The sequence below is a fragment of the Crocodylus porosus genome, unplaced genomic scaffold (genome assembly GCF_001723895.1).
Source record: "Crocodylus porosus isolate Cpor-Errol unplaced genomic scaffold, CroPor_comp1, whole genome shotgun sequence".
Classification (NCBI taxonomy): Eukaryota; Metazoa; Chordata; order Crocodylia; family Crocodylidae; genus Crocodylus; species Crocodylus porosus.
In genome coordinates, this window is record NW_017728907.1 from 65,780,386 (window position 1) to 65,803,867 (window position 23,482).

At 42.0% G+C, this 23,482-nt stretch overlaps 1 protein-coding gene across 2 annotated transcripts in view; it reads left to right on the forward strand.

The window, feature by feature from the left end:
- LOC109307593 (serine/threonine-protein kinase TNNI3K) overlaps window positions 1-23,482 on the forward strand; it is a 207,412-nt gene that overhangs the window by 100,380 nt on the left and 83,550 nt on the right. For both annotated transcript variants that reach the window (XM_019531624.1, XM_019531625.1), the window contains 6 exons: window positions 2,575-2,661; window positions 3,836-3,892; window positions 6,418-6,510; window positions 6,595-6,652; window positions 6,779-6,973; window positions 7,352-7,456. In XM_019531624.1, the coding sequence (XP_019387169.1) occupies window positions 2,575-2,661; window positions 3,836-3,892; window positions 6,418-6,510; window positions 6,595-6,652; window positions 6,779-6,973; window positions 7,352-7,456 (595 nt within the window). The remainder of the gene's footprint in view (window positions 1-2,574; window positions 2,662-3,835; window positions 3,893-6,417; window positions 6,511-6,594; window positions 6,653-6,778; window positions 6,974-7,351; window positions 7,457-23,482) is intronic.

Sequence of the window (23,482 nt, forward strand, 5' to 3'; positions counted from 1 at the left end):
TCCTGGCAGGTTTCTGCTTATCGTGAGCCAGAATGCTTGCACTCATTAGGCTCTTGATGAAGAATATCCCTAAGAAAATGCCAACAAATTTTGCCACTGAGCTGGCAGGAAATTAAAACAGCTCCAAGCAAATAGAGCCAAGAGAACTGTTGAAATGATAGGTAGCATTTGGTGTGTGATCACTGCATCGCAATATCATTCCAAAAGCATCTTTTTTTTTCTGTGCTCTCATGTTTGTCAGAGGTAAACAGGAGCACTGGCTGCTGGCTCTGACAAACCAGTACGTAGAGCTGAACCAGAAGTGCAAAACCTCATAATAAAAGTGCTGTTATTTTCTATTCTTTTTCCATGGGGCTATAAAAAGTGAGAAAAGTTGTGGGGATTTGAAAACATAAAGACACTATTTATTTTGAAAATGCATCCAATTAACTAGCAGCATAGCCTCAAAGGACTTAAGAATTCCACATTTAAAAGAGCCTTCCACAATATGCTGTTAGCAAAGTGGAGAGATGTGATGAGAGACCTCAAATCTGGAGCTCTGGGGGATCAGAGTGAGCAGAATGGGACCCCAAAACAACCTTTTCATATACTCCAAAATATCTAGGACACTGATTCCATTCTATAGTAGCTAATCTGTGCATACAGAATAGTGATGATAATATTTGTAACTGTCCACAACAAGAAGACAGAGTGTGTTGGTCTGCTGAGTTGGTATGAACAGGTGTATTTTCAGACTTACATTTTCCCCGTTGCTGTTAATGAAAATTATTCTTGGGGTGAAAATTATCTGTGTCACAAACCCCACTCTGGTCTGGGTGTCTTATGGGGCATCATGAATATTTTCTTGAATTTGCTTGGCAGAGATGCCGTGTTTAGTCTCTACAGATAGGCAGTATCAAGCTGTATTTATCCTTATCCTGATGTTTATATGCACTGTGCTATTTAATATTAAATGTATCTTATATGTTATAATAGAGCCAGGGTTTGCAATATGATGATGACTTTCAAGTGATAAAGAATGAGTTTCTTTGGCACCTAAGAGAAGTTCAAGTCCTAAAGGCTAAAGAACAGTAATACCTAAAAATTAGCATTCAATATGAGTTGTTTACTCATCTTCCTTAAGGACCTACTCTGAGGCACAGAAACCGGGCTCTTCTAGACAAATGAGGAATTTATATTTTAAAAGAGGGGACTGTAAGAATAACACCTGACTCTTCAGACGGTTGGGAGAAGGACATTTCTCAGAGCCAGAAACTAAAGTGAGAGAGTATTATTAGGATATTTGATTCCTAGTCCTCATGTCTAAAAGGAGGCAAACATTCTCCTGGTCTTAAATAGATTAGGAAAGATTTATGATCCGGGCAGGAAGTTATAGACTTTGTGTCCCCCACCCATCCAATAGATGACACATGTGAATGGACAGATAAGAAACTGTACTTAAGTTTTGCCTGGAAAGTGTAAGGGGGTCTTCAGTTTCCCCTGGCCTAGGGAAACACTGGAGTCCCTCAGCCTGAGTAAAGCAGGTTGGCAGGAGAAACTGCAGGAGGTGCTGGCAGAGAAGTCAGAGCCAGAAACTGCTTTCTAACCTGTTGAACTGGGTAGGAACTACAGTCTTGGATTTAAGCTACAAGGTACAAACAGGTTATTGTTCTGACATTTTCTTTTGTTTGCTTATTCTTATCTCTCTGTCTCTCTCAACATATGCTAATTTCTATGCTTTTTTTGTTTTTGTAATAAATCTTTTTGCTATCTTCTTATTGCCAGTGTTAATTGGGATTTTGGAGCCTTGACCATGCAGGCTTTTTTCCAGCAAGGGGTGAGGTCCATCTTTTCTGAATGCGCAGCTGAATGAGGGTGTGATTCTTTTAGCTGACAGAATCTCCCTCTGCTAAGAGCTCACCTGAGTGAGATGGGTATAGCGTAGGGCAGAAAGGTGGCATTTAGAGCAGCAGTCTGTTCTCAGGGGTCAAGTAGCGGACAGCAGAGAGGGGTTTGGAGCTAAAAGACTCCCTTAAAAGCATGAGTGTACTGCAGAAGTGTATCAAAGGTGCTCCTGACCACATCCGGGGTCAAGGCATGTCGCAAACTGATTATTTTTATTGGCAGGTGCTTCCTCAAAAATATGTATTTCTGATTACTATCAACAGACGTTTTGGGCCACAATTTATTCCATCAGTTCAGCATCTCAGTGGCACTTAACCAGCTAAGCCACTAAGTACAATTCTCTTCCAAACTGCTTAAGTCCATGATATATCTACTTTTGAAGTATGCCTTCATCTTAGCCTTAAGATTAAATCACAAAAAGCAGCAAGGGGAAACTCACCCACCTTTTGCAATAACCATTTTTCAGGGACTTGGGCAGAATGTAATGCCTAAGGACCTCTTAGTTGCCTAATACTGGTACTCTGTTAATGCAGATTGAGTCTGTCTCTATATTTTTTCATAAATAGACACACGGTTTATTTTAGAATAAACTCCTAATTTAGTAAAAATAAATAAGTAATGAGCATTGTGTTGAATATGCAAATTGATGTCAGTTATACATCACCATCTCCCTTCCTTTTTTTTGGTCAGGACATGATGCCATTGTGACCCTTTTGAAGCATTATAAAAGACCCCAGGATGAGTCACCTTGTAATGAATACTCCCAGCCTGGAGGAGGTATGGTTTGATAAACTAATCACAGTATATGTGAAGGATCTGACCAAATCCCACTGAAGTTTCTCTGAGCTTTGGCCCAATACTATAAATTTAAATATGAAGATAAATTACAGCAGAGGAATCCCAATTTTTCAGGTAACATACATCACTGATTAGCGTCAAACCTTCCCCTTTATCTTAAAATGGTCTTGTCAATGCTACACTTTAGAAACAAAAACTAAGCTAAGAAATGAAGATCATTCCTTAATGATCATTACACATACTTTTCTACGTAGTTAATACTTTGTTTAGTTATTCCCTTTGTGTTGCCTTCCTTTGATACTTCTTTTATTATTGATGTGAAGGATGTTTTCGTATTCACATTTTGCATGTCTTTAGTGGCTTAACTTCCCCATGTAGAGGATTAATTACTGCTTTTTTTCTTTTTTCTGTTTTTACAAAAAAATACTGCTTTTTGATAACTAAATAACAAACGGGAAGAAGAACACTTACTCCTATCAGCTATAGGAAAAGGTCACAAAAGTTATTTATGTTTTTTGGAACACTATTCACAGAGATAATGGTAGGTGAATCACAGTGTATAAGTTCCAGCTTTCTGAGGAGACTAAACTACACCCCTTGGATGCATCCACACATGCAGGCACGTGTGCTTGCAGCAGCTCAAATAACAGTAGCACAAATTTGTGCTGCAGATTTGTGTCTCAGCACATGTGCCTGAACATGCACTTTGGAGTGGGGCAAATTGTGCCACCTGGGGCAAATTGACCCTGCCCAGCTCCTCCCAGATCTGCAGCCAGGGGCCAGCACCTGTGGCACATCAGTGAATGCTGCAGTGGGAGTTGCTGGGTGGTGAACGCTTTGGAAATTTGAACCCCAGTTCCTTTGAAACTTCACCGCATAATTGGATAGATAGAACTAGATCTTTTGCTGATGTGAATCAGAGTAGCTCAAAGGATTTCAGTGGAAATATATCAATTTTCACAAGTTAAGTATCTAGCCCAGTATGCAGAGCTCATGTTTTCAAAAGTACAAACTCACAATCCCATCAAGATTTTAAAAATGTTTTCTTCTGCTCACATTCCCGTCACACTTTAAGTAAACATTGCATCGCTTTCTTATCAATGTTCATACTGTCTTCGAAGTCTATAAACTTCATTCTCTTCTTTGATTTCAGATGGTTCCTATGTTTCTGTTCCATCCCCTCTAGGGAAGATTAAAAGCATGACTAAAGGTAATTTTAATGGCAAGGGGAAACCCCAAGTTTTATACTCCATCCCTAAAGCTGTTTATCACCCTGAACATACTGCACATGATTAATTTTAATCTGACTTTCTGATCTAGAAATGTCAAGAAAATATGAACAAACAGGAGCTGTATACCTCTGCCATAGTTTTAGAAAGCAGTTGATTTATCCTGATTTATTGCCACCTTTAGTGGATTTGCAGATGAGGCACACTTGGCACTCACACAAAAACATGCTTTCTAGGTTGAAGTTAGTTTCTTTTTGCTTATAGTATCCCCAAGAAATTCAAAGTGTATTAAGATTCAAAGTATACTCTCTTGTTCTGAGAAGAATTGCGGGACATGTAATTTCATAGATTTCATAGATATCAGGGCTGGAAGGGACCTCGGGAGATTATCGAGCCCAGCCCCCTGCCCCAGGGGCAGGAAGTCAGCAGGGATCATAGGATCCCAGCGAGATAAGCATCCAAATGTGTCTTGAAGGCATTCAAAGTTGGTGCTTGAACCACCTCCGGCGGCAGTCTATTCCAAACCTTGGGGGCTTGGACAATAAAGAAGTTCTTCCTTATATCCATCCTGAAACGGTCACAGAGGAGTTTGTGACCATTCAACCTCATCATCCCTTGGGGTGCTCTGGTGAACAGATGTTCCCCAAATCCTGATGCACACCCCTTATGTACTTATAAGCATCCACCAAGTCACCCCTAGCCTTCACTTCTCCAGGCTGAAGAGTACCATGGCTCTCAGTCTGTCATCATAAGGTCTGTTTTCCTGACCTATGATCATGTGTGTGGCTCTTCTCTGCACTCTCTCAAGCTTCTCCACATCCTTCTTGAATTGTGGACCCCAAAACTGGATGCAATACTCCAGCTGCGACCTCACCAAAGCCAAGTACAATGGGAGAATTACATCCCGGGATTTGCTTGAGAACCATGTATAGATGCAAGCCAGCATTTTGCTCACTTTACTAGCCGCAGCATCACATTGAAGGCTCATGTTCACCTTGTGGTCAATCATGACCCCCCAAGTCCCTTTCATCTGTAGTGCTAGTCAGTGTAGCACTTCCAAGCCTATAAAGATGCTGCAGGTTTTTCCTCCCAGGTGGAGAACCTTGCATTTTTCGGTGTTCAACACCATCAGGTTCTCATCTACCCATTTCCTGAGCCTGTCAAGATCTGCCTGGATTGCCCTCTTGTCCTCAGGTGTGGATGCTTTGGTGTCATCGGTGAACTTGGCCAGCCCACTTCTCACACCAATGTCTACATCGTTGATGAAGATGTTAAAAAGTAAAGGCCAGAGGACAGAGCCTTGAGGGACCCCACTGGTCACAGGGCACCACAACTATTGATTACCATGAACCACCACCCTCTGTGGCCTGCCGCGGAGCCAATTCCCCAGCCAGTGGATCATGGTCAGGTCGCGGCTGCAGTTAGCCAGTTTTGCCAAGAGGTGATCATGGGATACCAGATCGAAGGCTTTTTTAAAGTCAAGGTATACGACGTCGATCTTTATGCTAAGTCACCTGGTCATAAAAGGAAATGAGAGTGGTCAAGCAAGACCTACCCGCAACAAACCCATGCTAGGTATCCCTCAGGATATTGCCTTCAGCTAGCCTGTTAAGGATGGCCTCTTGATAATCTTTTCCAAAACCTTCCCCAGGATAGAGGTCAGGCTGATGGGCCTGTAGTTTACCGGATCTACTTTCTTCCCTTTTTTGAAAACAGGCCCCACATTGGCCTTCTTCCAAACATCGGGCACATTTGTAATTAATACAAATTAATACAAATGTAATAAACATGGATACAAGGGTGGGAGCATTAGAGTGAAGTTCATTGTTAAATGTTTGAGGAGGCCTCTGTGGGGAAAATGCCAGAATCAATTCCGTGGCATTGAAATAAATGTGGAAAAATAATTCTGCTGCATCTGTGTACTTAAAATATTTAATGTTTTGAGACCTTTTTGATTTTCTACTTGAAAGGTTAGCTGTGGAGTAGCCAAGAGCTACCTTCCCATACAGTCATTATGTATGTCTGAGCGTTCCATTTAGAAACAGGCGGATAACTTTCACTTGGAACACACATCGCTCAGCAACAAGATGTGTAAATTTAGTGGGACATCAGAGTTCAGATTCCAAATGCTACTGAGAAGAGGATTAGATCCAGAATAAAGTCCATGACATTGGTAGTGAGTGCTGGATATACAGAATATGGATTTAATTCCTTACATAAAGTATTTTCTGAAAACATCACATGGTCCACGCAGAATATGGTTATGGGACAGTGTTCATCAGTGATAAGGTTTTAAAGGCAAGAAACCCTCAGGCAGCTGTAATGTTGCAAATCTTTGTTTATTATTGAGTTTTATGGCAGGTACTAAACAAAGAGGAATAGGATTACCAGTCAACCAATTTACAGTAGGAAAATCATTTCTTACTGTGTAATGTCTTTTGTCAAGTTAAGTGCTTTTATTTCTTTTCCTGCATTTTACAAATAGGATAACAATTTTCTTTTGCAGAAAAGGCAGATGTTCTTCTCCTCCGTGCAGGTTTACCATCCCATTTTCATCTTCAGCTCTCTGAAATAGAGTTCCATGAGATTATTGGCTCAGGTACTGGAAAGTAAATGTGTTCATTTTAAATGTTTGATGCTCACAAAAAATATCTTTGTGCTTATTTATTTTAAATCATTTTAGGGTCGTTTGGAAAAGTCTATAAAGGGCGATGCAGAAATAAAATAGTAGCAATCAAACGGTAAGTTGCCAGAGACTTTACAATTTAATGTTAGCACCTTATTTTGAAGTACAACGAAGTCATATCACATCATATCATTTTTATGCTACTTCTGACTGACTTATTTCTCCTCCTGTCAATTATCAGCTACCGAGCCAATACCTACTGTTCAAAATCGGATGTAGACATGTTTTGCCGTGAAGTTTCTATTCTCTGCCGACTCGATCATCCTTGTGTCATCCAGTTTGTTGGTGCTTGCTTAGATGACCCAAGTCAATTTGCTATAGTTACACAATATATTTCTGGAGGATCACTTTTTTCCCTACTACACGAACAGAAGAGGTATTCTCTTAACTCTCTGCGGCAAATAATTCTCAAGGTTATTGGTACTCTGTTAATGCAAATATTCATTATCCAGTTCAGTATAAGAAGTATTGAATTTAACGTACATGATCAAATGATTGTTTTAATCCACATTATTTGTTATACAAGGAAAAATAGCAATTAAACACAAAACTAGCAGTTGTTGTTATTACTTGGGGAGGTTTTTTATTTAAATTACATTAACCCAAATAAAAAGGAAGCTCAGGTCTGTAGGTGACATAACTCCCAGGCTGTTTTGTAGTTCATAGAATGATATGTTCCTTATGATATGGTTTTTAGTAAATTTACCTTATCTCTCTCCATTTTGACCTGCATTATGATCTGTTTTAAACCTAGGAATCTTGACTTGCAGTCTAAATTAATCATTGCTGTAGATGTTGCCAAAGGTATGGAGTATCTTCATAATCTTACACAACCAATTATACATCGTGACTTGAACAGGTAAGTTCCTCCTTTTGTCCCATACATTGTCTTAAAATATATGAAGTAGTCTGGTTTGAATATTCCTGTGGGCCTACCTACATGAATCACATTGGGAGATTAGGGTGTAAATGTGTGTTACCAACAGCTTTAATACATTTTATCAGCATACACATTTTATTTAAGCTTTTTACTAATACTTTTATTGCACAGCAAGGTCTCATAAGTTGCTGAGCTGCACAGGAGCCAGGCTTGGTGGCGGCAGCATCAGCAGGCAGGTTCCTTTCCCTGGCACCTGCTCCCAGGCTGGCAGGGAGGAGAAACTTTCCTGCCGCTGCCACTTCCACTGCCTCTGCACTTAACTGAGCCTACCTCCTTGTGGAGCTCAGCTGGAACAGGTAGGAGCTGCTCTGGAGTATCCCTCCACTCCACCCCCAGAGCACATGGAGCCAGTGGCAGCTGTGGGTAGGAGAGAGGGAAGGGAAGGAAAAGTGCCACTGAGCATGGAGGGGAAGTGGGAGTGGGATTCTTACCTGAATCTGGGATTTAAAAGAAACCCCTGGATGTTGCATGCACAGTATCATTGACTGAAAGAGGGGTGCATCCGCAGCAGTGCACCCCCTTTGGACTCACCCCCCAGACTCAGATATCTAGTAACAGTATAGATCCTGGCCCCATGCTTTTCCATGCACACTATTACAGGAGGCCTCTGTGACATATTCTTTGATTGCTTAGTATCCTTCCCACCTCATGATTTATAAACTCTATGCACTTTTACATTTGTAAATGAATCCTGTGTTAAGTATAAAAAACAAATGCATAGCTGATGCCATGACATCCCCATTCCATTGCTTGAGAAAGTCCCATGTTTAGACATCTTGTAATCCAATCAGGTGGTCCTGGGTATGACCTTAAATTGCATTGAACTGCAGGACCTGGTGGCAACATGGTTGAACTACTCATGGCAGGGTTATTCCTATAAAATATCCCAATGTTGCAACCTCCAGAATAAGGTGAGTATACGGCATCTCAAAACCCTAGCCTCCACTGCTTTGTGGGTACTCCTTGGTTGGAGAAAAGCTAAGGGACATCACCTTGACAGAAACACACACTACCTGAGGTATCATGTAGTCAGCAGCAGTTCTTATCTATTGCTCTCTGGCAGAAGCTACAGCCGTTGAGACACTAAATGTCCGGGCTCAGCCTGGCCTTTGAATTCTGTCTCTGTGATCTAAAGCAGGGGTGGGAGGTCTTGGGCAGTCTCCACTCCTCCATACTCTTGCCTAGTGAAATGTGTTGGAGGTCTTGGTGTGATGATCACAAAACTCCATACAAGCAGATTCATCAGGCACCTGACTATACCTCTTATGCCAAGGTTGTATAATTATATTGGCTGGTAGGACACTGAATGAGTTTTGGTGAGCTATAGAGGGCCACGCATATAAAATCCTTCAAAAGATATCATTTTTAACAAATTTCATAGATTTTATAGATTTCACAAACATTAGGGCTGGAAGGGACCTCGGAAGATCATCGAGTCCAGCCCCTCGCCCAAAGGGCAGGAAGTCAGCTGGGGTCATAGGATCCCAGCAAGATAAGCATCCAATTTACTCTTGAAGATGTTCAATGTAGGTGCTTGAACCACCCCCGATGGCAGGCTGTTCCAGACCTTGGGGGCTTGGACAGTAAAGAAATTCTTCTTAATGTCCAGCCTGAAACGGTCTCACAGTAGTTTATAACCTTTCGACCTCATCATCCCTTGGGGCGCTCTGGTGAACAAATGTTCCCCCAGATCCTGGTGGTCACCCCTGATAAACTTATAGGTGGCCATCAGATCACCCCTGAGCCTGCGCTTTTCCAGGCTAAAGAGCCCCATGGCTCTCAGCCTGTCATCGTAAGGTCTGTTTTCCTGACCTCTGATCGTGCGCGTGGCTCTTCTCTGGACTCTCTCAAGCTTCTCCACATCCTTTTTGAATTGTGGAGCCCAATTATATATTTAAAAAAAATCATATCATATACTAATAATCAAACATCTACTGTAGTATATTTTAATTTTGTTTATGGGGGTTTTTAGTAGTATACATAGAGATGATTGCATAATAGCTCAAAATAAAGTCTTACTCTTATGTATTGTGTGGGAAGGTGGGGTGTGTTGTGGGGGTGAGAGGGGTTGGGGGCTGCCCGCATGCTAGGTCCCAGGCCCCCACTAGGAAGAGAGGAGGACAGGGGCTGCATACAGCAGGTAGTATAGTGCAGGTGCAGTGTGCCATCCCACCATCCGGCCTGCAGCTGCCCCTTCAGCACTCCATATGGGGCCAAGCTCCACCTGCTTCTGCCTGGGGCAGCCTGTGCTGCACTCCCACCTGCACCTAGCTCACACCCTCCAAGAGCACTGCTCCAGCCTAAGACCTGGCCAACACATACAGCTTCCCAGCGGGGCTGCTCCTAGAGCTGCTGCAGTTGTCCAGGTACTGCTAGGCTCCCCCCACCTGCAGTGGCTCCTCCTCCTCCTCATGCCCCTGCTATGTCACTCCAGACAGCAGGCAGCATGGGGAAGTGGTGGCAGCCATGGGAGCACGTGCCAGACACCACATGCTGAGCCAAGCAGGGGGGAAGCTATAGCTGGGTGGCTCCTGCCCCAGCTCCTGGCTGCTGTCCATCCACTCTGCCACCTCAGTGTGCTGACCAACCACCTGCAGGCAACTGAGTGGATGGAAAGTAGCCCCACTGGGAAGTTGTGCACTGGCCATAGGGTAGGTACAGGCCATGGGGTAGGTACGGGCTGCCCCAGGCAGGAGTGAGCAGTGCTTGGCCCCATACACAGTTCCACAGAGGCAGCTATAGGTAGGATACGATCAATTGGCGGCCAGATCCAGCCCACAGGCTATATTTCCTCATCTCTGTCTTATGCGTACACTATGATGCAGAGGATCAAAGGTTGCCTACTAGAGAATCAAATCAGGCAGATTTTCTATTAATAATCAGTGGTTTCTCACCTTACACATTATCTTTCAATGTAGAAATTGAGAGAAGGCATATTTTTACAAAAAGCGATGTCCACTTCACTGCACTTCCATCTTATCCGACCGAACAATCCTCCGAGAATTCCAGCAAGTCAGTGAGGCATGATACGCCTTACCTGAAACAGTGTCGGCTACTCTTAACCAGGCTGTGCTTTGAATACAGTAAAAGTTACACCTTTTGATCTTCTAAAGCAGCTTCAAATGTTTTCTCTACAACTGGAAGTGAACTACCTGGCCTCTAATTTCCTGGTGTGTCACCGCTCCCTTACATTGCTGTTTCCCAGTCTTTGGAGATGCATCTGCAGTAAGTCAGGTTTTGAAAATGTCAGCTAATGCTTCTTCAGCTTCTGTCCCCTACTCCTGTTATTCCTCTTGGATGCACAGTGTGCACAGGTCTTGACACCTTGGCAACATGGAGACTTTCTAGCCTTTTACTACTAAAATCAAATGATATGCTGGTCAAACTCCTGTCTTTGCTGAGCTGATTTCTGTTATAGACCTCCTAATCCCAGAAACAAAAATACCAACAGGTGTTTATTTTATTACTTGTTCCCTTTGTTTAGCTTCCACCTCTAAATTTCTACTGTCATTTCCAAGAATACCATTCTTTTCACATAACATTTATTTCCTCTTGAATAATTAGGTATGCATTTTTATTTTTTCCATGTGTTTGCTGTTTTCTTTTTGAAAATCTTTTTTATAAAATTACTACTCATTTTATTATATTCTGGGTTCATATTTGACTTGTTTGGTTTAATAAAAGTACATTTTAATTGTATCCATTCTATAAGCTAAATTCTAGTTTAGATCCATACATTTGCTTGATTGTCTCTCATTTAAATACACACACAGGCCTCTAGAAATCATATTTAAGTATCTGTAGCAAAGACCTAACCTTGTATAACTGACTAAAAGAAAGGTCTCATGATCCACATATCTGAACCTCAGAGTCCCTGTTCTGCCAGTAAGTTCTGTTATATTCATAGCTCAGTTGTTTTAATAACATCAGGTTGATGTAATTGTATGGTTTTTAGCTAAACGTGATCTATTGTACTTCCAAGGTTGTACATACCACTTAGTTTTTCACTGAGTTGAGAGTAGAAAAGACCATCATTCTCACTGAAAATCATCCCACCTTCCTCTTTCCCCTACTTGCTGTAACTTGCTTTAAACTATGACAGGTTTCTCCTTTCAGAGGTCATTTTCTGTGCTGAAACCAGTCAACTCCTGCATGTCCCAGGCTTTAGGAGCAATCTATAAACCTCATCTTCACGTCATCCAGCAAAAGTAGCCATTTGTAACTGTGACAACTTTGCTAGTTCTTTTGGGAAATGGCTCTCTAACCACTCCATATTGCAATGACTGAGCTAGTAGCAAAAGAGAAATCATCAATATTGAATACTACTCTGATATTTATCACTTTGTGGGTCTCTATATTAGCCTTTTTTTTAAGTTCCCACCATTGCTTATAGCCAAACAGTTCCAGCGGTAGAAGGACTGTTTAAAGAAAAGGGCTAGGGCAGGTAAGACATGAGTGACTGTTCTGTTTTTAACATGTGAGGTGGATTCAGTAGGGGATGTGGTGCTGAAAGAAGGCCAAGTTTTAGCCTAGTGAGACAAAGAGAGGTAGTCATAAAAGGGGTAGTGATAGCTGAGTCTATCTCCCCTCTCCAAGAAGTTTCATCTTCTGTTATAGCAGTATAGCAAGTGTTCAGAAATTATAAATCAAGCCACAAAACACACGAGACTCACTTTTTAAATTAATTTCAACATTGTTGTCTTGATCTGCCCTCTCGTATTTGAACCCTTCAGGGAGGAAAGGGTGTAGGCTTGGACAAAATGCACGGCCCTGATTTGTCATTTGTTTGTGATAACTTTAGATTCAGAATTTACTATTATGCATATATGAAATGCATCCTTACCTCCTGAAAGTGAATAGTTTTTTTATTTGTCTCGTTCCCTCCCTCAGACTATTCTGTCTTCCCTTACACCTCTCTTGGGGTGAGCTGGAGTCCACGTTCCTTTGTCAGCTTTTCCCCTGCAACACCGTATTTCCGTGTTCCCCTCCACTGACTTTCTACCCCGCCACCCTCTACTCAGTCTCTCTTCTGTTTCCCATGTTCTTTTGTACCTCCTGTGAGGGTCCCTTCTGTGGCCTATGCAAGTTGTCTTTCCATTTTATTTCCACGTACCAAGCAGGAGCACACAGAAGAGCAGGAAAGTGGAGCTTCTACCCCTGTGGGTTCCTATGTCCATAATGGAGAGAACAAAACCCCTAATCCAAAGATCCCAGAACGCTGGGCAGCCCATCCAGGCACAACTGTACAGCCCAAGTTGATCTCTAGTTTTGGGAAAAAATTTGAAGGAGTAGATTATCTTAAATTTTTCAAAATGTTTCTATTTTCAAAGATCATATAAATGCCATGCAGCAACTTCTGTCAAGTTATGCTTACAGTTGCAGAAAGGTGACAGTCTGCATTGATAGATACCAAAAGTGAAAGGAATGGGGTTTTTTATGGGGGATTGTTTTGGTTTGAAGTTTTTTTGGCTCTAAGACAGTGAATTATATTTTGAAACTTCTACAGTGATAGCATAAATCCTATTCTCTGTTATGAATCCCATTCAGCCCAGGGAGATGATCAGTGGATAAATGCCAGGGATTTGTTCCGTGATCACAGATGGAGCAAAACACCAAAAGTGAAATCTTGACCCCATTGAAATCAACTGTAGTTTTACCAGTGAGTTCACTGGGGCCAGGATTTCACCTCAAATTTGTACATTGATTACAGTCATTTCTGTAAAGTACTGAAATCAAATGCAGCATGTACAAAAACTGAATGAGACCACGACATGATCTGATGAAAGATAAGAATAAGATACATCTTTCATTCTCAGTATCCTTTGCTGAGGGGTACTTCCAGACCATTTCTAGAATAATTGGCCTTTTTTATTTTCCTTAACCAACTGAAATCTAAAGTTTTAACAGCCACCAGCTTTGGGATGAACACCAACTTATTTTTGTTTTCATCTGCATTGCTTTGATAAGGAGCTCCTGGAGTATGATTAAGGTACTTTAATTAAAAATGAAACAGTTTTGGTATCAATATAATTTAAACCATAGCAGCTGAGCATGGTAGGACCTATCTTTTTAGTGACTAAGCTTCATTTGAAGGCTCTATCTGTAAAAAGTTTCTTACGGGCTGGCTTGGCAATACAGATGAAAGACTGGATGGCAGCTCAGTGGTAATGGGGATGGCGTTTGCGACTATTCTTTGTTATAAGAATCCCCTTAAAAATCTTAAAATAGCTGTTGCCTTTCATTAAATCTGCAGTGTATTAAGGGTAGAAGGATCTTTTCATGACCCCGTTCTTTGGAGAAGGAACACACATTTAATAGGCTTTGCCAGTCTCTTGCCCTGGAAGATACTCTTGCATCTGGCAGACCCACAGAACTACTGGATTTTGTAAAGGACAGGATTGATTACATGCTTCTTCTAATTCTTTTTCTAACTTCTTTCATTCCAGTGCTTTATTCTTTCTATGAAAAAGGTATTCTTGGTCTCGCTGTCTTGAGCCATGTGCGGCCTTCACAGCAGACAATTTAGTATTGTTTCCGCTGAACTCTTTATTAACCTTCTCTTGGCATTACTGAAGTTTCTCTTCTTGTATTTCCTAAATCTGAGGCTTAAGGGTTCCTTTCTCTTCATCTGTGTCTTTCAAAGGTCTAAGTGCCACTGAGGCAACAAAAGCATTCGTGTGCTTTCTCATTTGAGCTCTATTTCTATGAGATAGATACATATGAAAAAAAAAAGAAAAGAAGAAGGAAGAAAAGACAAATTAGTGACTGTAATGCCGATGGAAGGTGCCAGACCGACAGTTATCTCTCCTGAGTATACCCGGCCCCCTTCTGGGGAGCAGGTTCAGCGCAGTTAGACAGGTTTTCCCACAGTTTCTTGTCAAAGTGCCTTAAGCTTAAATTAGAGGGACCATGTTTGGAAGCAGGGAGAGCTCTGTTATATTTCTGTGTTTATTGAACCCTCGGCCTCTCCGCAAAAGCTATCCAATGGGTTCAAGATAGTGCTGATTATTGAAGTTGTTTTGCTCAGTGTCTATCTGTCCATTAAGAACTAGATTCAGCCGAGTCATCAAATCATGTCCATATAAAGCAACAGTGATCATTTTAAATCATTATTGAACAAGGCAGAGTTGAACTAAGAGCTTCAAGTTGTTAGTAGTTCTAAACTGGTTTTTTAGCACTAGCATATGGCATTCTTGAGTGTGTCCAGCTTAGTGTCACTTTTGATTAATAGCTTCATTTGGCATCTGGTGGGGTCTCCAACCAGTTCTACCTGCCCTACTCGCATCACTTAAATATTCTGATGAAAAGTAAATGTAGGAGCTGAATTCAGATTCCCTATAAACTGAAAGAATCAGAGCTACGTTGTATGACCCCATTACATTTTTATGATTAAATTTATCAACCTGGGGTTTTGGTTTCTGTGAAGCTAGAAATCCTGACGGCAGTGATTTGTGGAAGTCGTGGTTTGGAGAGTTTAAATTTTATCTGTCCTGAAAACTATTATCTGGCAAGAATTTGTGTTCTTCACTTGACTGTTCTCTTTCATATCAACAGCTCTAATATGGGCAAGTTATGCTTTTTTGTTGAGACCATCAATATTGCTTTCATTTTCTATTTATCAGATGTACTGGTGCCAGTTAGCTCATTTCTTTCTTTTCATGTACTTTTCACTCCCCTAAATCTACTTCGATCAGTCAACATTTTGATAGATAACATATGAGCATTGTTATGTTCACATTCATACTCCTCTATGTTATAATTTGCTCTGTCTTAGAAAAGCCATGTGCCTGTAACACACAGTGCCCTACCTTCACACAGAAACTTTTCAAACACCTTGATCCTCAGAGTTTCTGGAAGTTTTGGACAGGAACAGTATCATTTTCCAAATGTCTAGCTATATATCCAACTTCAGTTTCCAACTCTGTGTAGCAATTTTAGTTATAATTTCTAGGCACCTTGCTGTTTATGTATTTGTTACATGCAACCTGTGTTTTTGTGCTTCCTCTTGCGTGTTCTTTGCTGCAAATTAAATCAATTGTAATAGCTTTCCTGAGTCAGTACATCAATTTTCATTAGTTTCTATAGACACTTTCAGTCCTAAATGACATTTTGCAAAAGGCAAAATCTATTTTAGCTGCATGGCTATGATCTACAATTTTGTACTGTATCTTATATATAGCATATTACTTTAATCAGTAAGCTTTTAGGGACATTTTCTCTGTGTATGCAATTTTAGTTTGTTCTGAATTTTGTATAGATCTATAATGGTGTCACCCTGACTGCATTCCATTTTCCATTTATTTTTAAAGACTTTATCCATCAGTAGCTTACCACAATAGGTGCCAGTATTTACACATTTCCCTACCAAATATTAAAACCATTGAGCAACAAATTGTATCCAATTGTCCAGACCCTGTTAAACTGACTCAAGTGTTGAATGCATATTCCTGGAGATGTTCTTCCTCTCTTTTCCTATCACTTTTCAGATTTTGTGGATGCTAACATTTATGGCAGATGGCTTGTCCTTGCATTCTGTGATGTTATCAGAGTAAATCTCCTTTCTTCCAATTCATTAATGTCATCTCCTTTCATTTTATAAGAATTGCTTTTGATATCGGAGATGAAATTTCGTTGCAAGTGGTTATTGACTCTCTTTTATGTTTAAAAATGGTAAACTTTCCTTCATAATTAGAGAGGTGCCATTTCACACTTTGCATATCTCTTGTGTATTTTTTCTGCATTTATTCTTAGATTTAGACATGTTACTTGTTCTATGTTTTGAAGGTTGCATAAACTGAAACATATACTAAATTTCAAACATACAGCAACAGAGCAGATTTTTCCTTCGTTTGATTTCATTCCTGAAATACTTTTGCTGTTTATATGGCTATGTGAGCTTGTGATTACTCAACTGCACCTAAAACTGTCACCAATAAGCTGAGGGCAAACATCATGACTACGGACACAAATTATACATAAACTGGAATAAGTGATCAGAAATCAGTTCAAATCTGTAACACAACAGAAGTTCAGTGCACATAAACTGCTTTCAAAATGACCAGAACTGTTTTAATATAAACCTGGGAGTGTGTAGTATCAGACTTAACTGATTTAGGTTAAATCAGTTTATTGAAATTCTGTCCCAGATCCCCTCCATAGTCAAGTTAACTCACAGTCCCCCAGCATCACAGGATGCTTTGCAACTCCCCCACAACCAACCCTCCCCCCCTTCAAGGTTGGGTAGGCTAGCCTTGGCCCAAGCTGTCTGCTTCAGCCAAGCATGGACGTGTGCCCTAGTGCCTCCTGGCTTCTGGCCTGGGCCACTACAGGAACGTGGCTGCACGTCCAGCATGAAAAGTGAATGTTTACTTGCTTCTCAGTTCAACCTACATAGCTTAGAGCAAGGGTGGGCAAAATAGACGGGGTGGGCAAAATGGAGGATCTGGCCAGCAGTGGGACTCAATTTCCCCGTAGCCCCTGTCCGCATGGCTAGGGCCAGTTTCCATGCAGACCCCAACAGCAGCCATGCTGTGATAGTACAGGGACAGGGTTTCAATGGAGACTGGCCCCAGCAGTGCGGGCAGGGCAAACGGCACGGCGTGAAGCTGTTCCGCAGCCAGGCTGGGATTTTGCGGCAGTGACAGCATGGTCTGGAGCTGGGGCAAAGCCATGATCTGAAGCCTGCATGCTCCAGCCAGGGAGATACAGGCAGCAGATCACAGCTCTGCCCTGGCTCCTTGCAATGGTGACAGTGTGGTCCAGAGCCAAGGCAGAGCCATGATCCACTGCCTGCATGCCCCTGCCCAGGGCATGCAGGCTGCAGATTGTGGCTCTGCCTCAGCTCCAGACCATGCTGTCACCGCCGCAAGATCCCAGTCCAGCTTCAGCGCCGCTCCACACCCTGCCACAAGCCCTGCCAGCAGGGGCGGTGTTAGGATAAGGCTTGCGGAGGCTATAGCCACCCCCACTCCCAGTGCCATCGCTTTCTGCCCTGCACAGGTGGCAGCAGCTAAGTCCACCTCACTCCTGCCCACAGCACAGCCCCCTACCAGGAAGAGGCTAGTGCCACTGCTGCCTGCCAGCATTGCTAAGGCCAGACTGCATGGAAACCCTGACCCTGTGCTATCACAGCAGGGCTGCTGCAGGGGCCTCCGTGGAAATCGGCCCTAGCCACTCAGGCAGGGGCTGCTGGGAAATGGAGTCTACTGCCAGCTGGACCCAGCCCACTGGCCAGACTTTTCCTATCCCTGGCTTAGGCTAACCTGTGAAGATTGAACTAATTCAGCCTCAGGTTTTTTGACCGTTAGTACCTAGCTCTATATGTTCAAGTGATACATGTTTTGTTACACATTGTAAGTAATCAGGTGGGCTTCTTCATTAGTCATGTGTATCCAAGAAAAAAGGAAAGGAGCGATTGGAAGGGCAGGGGCAATCTGTATAAAGTTGATGAACAACCCAAGTACCTATGAAATAGTGGCTGACAAGTTCATACAGTACCTCGTGATAGTGCTGTGATCAGGGTGCTGTAGGCATGGTTGAGAAGTCATTCAAGCTCCCCATTTTAAATCACTTATAACTTTCCCAAGAAACACTGTGGTATGACATTTCCCACACTTGCTCTTTAAGGAAAGCCGTATAAAGCACCATTGAGCTGTTGCTCTATTTGTGTTACCCACATACGAAACAAACAAAAAAAACTTTAGTCATAGTAAAGTCACTCTTTAAATGCTTTTTCTTTTCTTTTTTCTTTCAATCCTGCTACCCCTCTTTCCAGTAACTCAAAAACAGTTTTGTTTTAAAGTCTGGCTCTAATAGGATATACTGTAAAAAATTACAAAGTACGTTCAACACTTGTTGTCTCAGTAACATCCAGATCAAATGGCCTCTGTACACAAATAAGAAGAAATGTGTTGTTGCTTTTTAACCTGCAGCCCTATAAACTTGTGCTTGACTCTGAAAGTCAGGCTAGGTTCCTTGCCTGTTACACCTCATCACCATTAATAGAGGATCTGCAAGACAGATTAGTGTCTAAGTGATTCCTGTGTGACCTCAGTGTCTTAACTGGGATTATACAGGTGTAACTAATTGGAAATTATAAACAAGCTTGTTGATGAGGCACAGAAAGGAACAGACTCCTGTTCCAGGCTCCTGGGCTGCTCAGCTGCCCTGTTAGCTCTCAGGGGTAACCGAAAGTGGTGGGAGAAGGAGCCAGTATCAATGCAAGCAGATAGCAGATCTGTTGAATGGCAAAGTGTCATTTTGACAGTCAGCATTTAGAGAAGGGTTAAACATTAAATAGTAATGTGTTGTATATAGTTTCCTTCAAAAGGGAAAGTGTGCTGGCCCTTATTTGAAAGAATTTAGCTGGGAAATAATGAAGTTATAGCTATTTAAGGAATGAGCATGTGCTGAGATGCTTTTCTTTATTTTCCTATCATAAACTAACATGCAAGGGTCCCTTGTACCCAAGCATCTATTTTGATTTCATGAGATTGATCAACAGTTCCTAGGATCAGGTTATGAAGGAGAGGAAAATAAAGTGACAATCTCTCAACTTGCATTTTTAAGCATCTGGCACATTAGCGCATCCTCTGATTATGGAATTGGTACCCAAGGTGGGCATATCCTCTTCTGGCAGATACAGTCCTCCTTCATATTTCTGGTTTTGTAACCATACAGTGTCTTCAAACATTTCAGAGCTCATGATAGCCAGACACGTGAGGGTATTCTGAGACAAAATCCTTGGGGATTATAGAAGGCTTCAGGTGAAGGAGCTGGAAGCCTAGGAAAAGCACAGCTATAATAGTCCAAATATTTCTGAAAGTACTTGGTTTAAGAAGTGTGGCCTGAGCCAAAGTTCAGGGTACTGTTGTCATGTCATCTGTCATTCACTCCAACACATTATGAGCAACAATGGTGGATTCAATGTAAATTATATATAATATGTGGAAGAAAAAAGATTGGTCTTCTGAGATGTTGTTGTCTAGATCAGCATTTCTCAGCCCATGTGTTGCCACCTAAAAGTGGGTTGCAAGAATAAATGAAAGGGTTGCAAACAAACTTTAATAATGGATCAGCAAATTTTACAAATGGATTTTTCTTTAAAGGAGAAAAATGTGAGAAACCATGGGTTTTCCCTTGCAGGCTGGCAGAGATCCAGCTTGCAATAGGCTGCTGGGCCCCATGCCATATACCTACCTTGCCTCACACACACACACTGGAGGGCTGGGGCCTGGGGGCAGCAGACTGAGGGTCCACAGCAGGGCTGGGGAGCTGTTTTCTATTTAAACTATTTACTGGGTTGGGAATGGCCATCAACATTTACAAGTGGGTCCTGGTACAGAAAAAGTTAAGAACTACTGATCATAGGTGGAGAGAGAAGAAAATTATTTGAGGGGGCTGAGCACACACACACACATGCCCCAGCAAGTAAGTCTGTGGGGCAAGGGAAGGGGAGGGAGTGGGAGTGGAGCTGGTGCAGGCCCTGCACAGCTGGGGTGGGGCGTGGGACAGAGCCGTGAGTGGCTTGGCTGTGGGGTTCCTGGTGTGGGGAGGGGGTAGTGGCTTCTACGACTGCACGCACACTGGGAGGCATGGGAGGTCGTGCCCAGGATCTGCGCAGGGCGGGGTGAGCTGCTGCTGGGGCTGGGGCTGGGGCTACACTGGGCTCTTCCCAGTAGGGCGAGGTTGGGCTGCACTGCGCTTGGGGTGGGCTGTGGCCAGTGCCACCCTGGCCCCTGCCTACAGCAACAGCCTTCCCCACCCCACACAGATCCAGAGGCACATATCAACCAGGCCTCCCGGGGTGCTCATAGCATCAGGAGCCGCGTCCCCCACACAAGTCGCTAGCAGCTGTGTCCTGCCCCGGGCATTCAGGGCCTGCCCCAGCCTCAGCCACAGCCCCACTCCCTTCCTGACTGCTGCGTGTGCGCCCCTCCCCTCCCTCCCCAGCCCTGCTGCAGCCGCCAGAAGCCTGCGAGCAAGCTGCCGCGCAGCCCTAGCACTGCCCCACAGTTGAGGGGAATGAGCCCTGTTAGCCCTTCTCTTCAATTGCCTATGCCACTGATCTAGATCAAATTCCTGACCATGGTGAAGTCTATGGCAATACTCTCATTGACATCAGTGAAGTCAGTAACATCCAGCTAATTTTACGAAAGGAGAGCTGATTTTCTTTACACTTACAGTTATATAAATCAGGAGATTTTTGCAAGTATAAAACTAGGGTGAGACAGACAGATTTGGTCCTATCAGCTATTTGTAATATTTTGATGCAAATGTGTAGCCAACTCTGCCCCCCCTTAATACATGAAGGTGCTCATGATGGGCATGGGTCCATGAAGCTATTTGTAAAAAGTTTATCACAGGATATCACCAAGCAAAGGAGGAATCTGGAATGCAGGTGTGTTGGTTCCTCAGACTATTATAAGCCTCAAATAAAACCACCACTGGCAGAAAAAACAGATTCAGCCTTCACCTTGCTGTTTTCAGAAGCAAAACCCCCTGATTCAATTTCTTGCTGGAATGGGTTCCTCACAAATAAGGATAATCCTTTATTTGATAGTTATTTACTTATTTAAGTTTTTGTACTCTATACTGTCCACAACATGCTTTGAAACTTTGTATTTCTTCTTACATTTCTGAAGAGCAGACAGCCAAATGAATATGTTTTGTTTTAACAATATAGGACAATTATTAAGATACATTGGGGTGGAGGAGTGAGTTTCCTAATTTTTCGCTTTTTATTTAAAAAAAAATGAAAATGATTAAATTGAAAGATATTATTGATGACATTGTCTTTTCCTTGTTCTCTCCTTTATGCCATGTAAAATGGCTGGAGTCCTTGGTCCTACCACAGGAAGATTGCCCTGATGCATGGATGGAGTAAGGCAGCTACACAAATACTCTTACCAGCTCTGGGGTAGGATGTGTGGGTCTGGGAGCCAAAAGTTAGGTATTAGGGGCCAAGATGCAATGTATAGCACTGCAGAGATTGTAGGCAGCATCACAACCCATAGTGCAACCTTAAGGTGGTTACCATCATATACTGGACAGGGCTGTCCAGCCCCTAGAGGAGGAACTTTATCAGGAAAATACTGATGTAACCCTAAGTGGACCTGAAAAACAGCACATTTAGGCCAAACTGATTTTTTTTTAAATAATTATTTGCATTTAAACTTCACTTTTTCTAACAAAAAATACTGTATTGATGACACTTCAGCTAACCCACACTTATTTTATAACATACATTTTCCATATGTATATACATAGCATATTATAAATGCTATCCTGTATACTATTTACACATTATATATTTTAATTACAGACTTTATACATTTACTATAAATAATATGCTTCTGAGAGCTCACAAAAGGGTTTAAGTGATTCCCACATTTGGAATCTGCATGATTCAAGAGCCCATCTTGGCACTTAGCACAAAACACTCCTTTCAGGGCACAAAGCACTTTACAAAGACCAGTGGGTTTGGGGCAGTTGGAGAATCAAATCCCCTGCTGTGTCATGGCCCTGCCCTTCTGCACCCAATAGTGAAGGGTGTTTTCACTCAAGCAGAGTCTTCTCCTGATTATTATTTAATCATCAATGCCTTTTTAGATGATCCTAATAATATGCTGTGTATAAAAAAGTCATCTCTGTGTTAACCTAACTTCACAAATATTTGATAACACGTTTGCACTGGGTTTTCCAAATTGGGACATATGTAATGTTTGTTTTGAACACACACTTTCTTTTTCACTTAGCTGCTGGCACTGCTTTGTCTTGATCAAACACTGAACCGTAACCACAGAAAGATAAACAATCAAAGCTTTAATTCTGTTAATTCCCGGTATCTGTTCTTCACAAGTTTGCTTTGAATTTCCTATTTTATCTGCATACTACAAAATCTCTCTGAGGAAGCTGGAATTCCTCAAACTTGTTTACTGGAGTTTATTGAAGGAAAATCTTTGCATCTCCGATACTTTTTGCTAACATGATGGCAAGGGAATTAAATAAATACAATTCTATCGGGTATTTCGATGAATCCAGGATTCTTAGGTTTAACTAATGTTTTGCTGAGTTAGAATCGTTCCGTCTCATTAACTAGCCTGTGCTTATCTAGTTTAATAGCAATCGCCTGAGCTAAAGATAAAGTAGTCCAACTCCAGATTTGTCATTTCTGTTTTAGAATTGCAGATCCTGAAAGGTGAATGCCACACTGAAGGCAGGGTAGGTCACAGATGTCCTCAGGTTTACCCCATAGTTAGTAAATCATCTAAGTGAAAGAATCAGTTCTCAGATCACCTTTGCAATGAACTTTGAAGCAATGCCTTCATCCTTCCCTACCTTCCTACTAGCTGTATATAACAAGTGGTCTGAGCACACATTCTGAGGCTTCCTTTGGAATATGTCCCTCTATTAACCCCCAGCCAATCCTCCATAATATGTTGTAAACCACTACCTAGACCACAGGAGTTTACCTGTAGCGAAAGCCCGGGAAATAGGAAGCAGAAGTTGCAACTACGCTCTGATTGCTCATCTATATTCAGTCCTTTAAACACATTGGTATACTAGTTGCTGGCAGAGCCTTAATGCTGAATTTTGTGAAATTATATTATCCATAGTCTTGCATTTTTAAATACAGCAGAAATAACCACGAATTATAGCAAGCATCTTTAAACTTGGGTGCTCAGAGTTAGACAATTAAAGCCTTATTTATTCACCTGAACAAGCAGCCTAATTATTACAGGTGCTGAAAACTGACAATTCTCTGTTGTAGTCAATGAAAGCCATGTGCATGAATCAAGCGTCAGATATTGAGTGACATGATTTATTTAGCCTAACTTTTCAGCTACATGTAGTCCTGAGATATGTAATTTAGGAGTGTTGGCCAGAGGTCAAAAGGGCAGCACAGAAATGGTTTTTAACTGTTTTGAAAGCTGGACTCTTTAA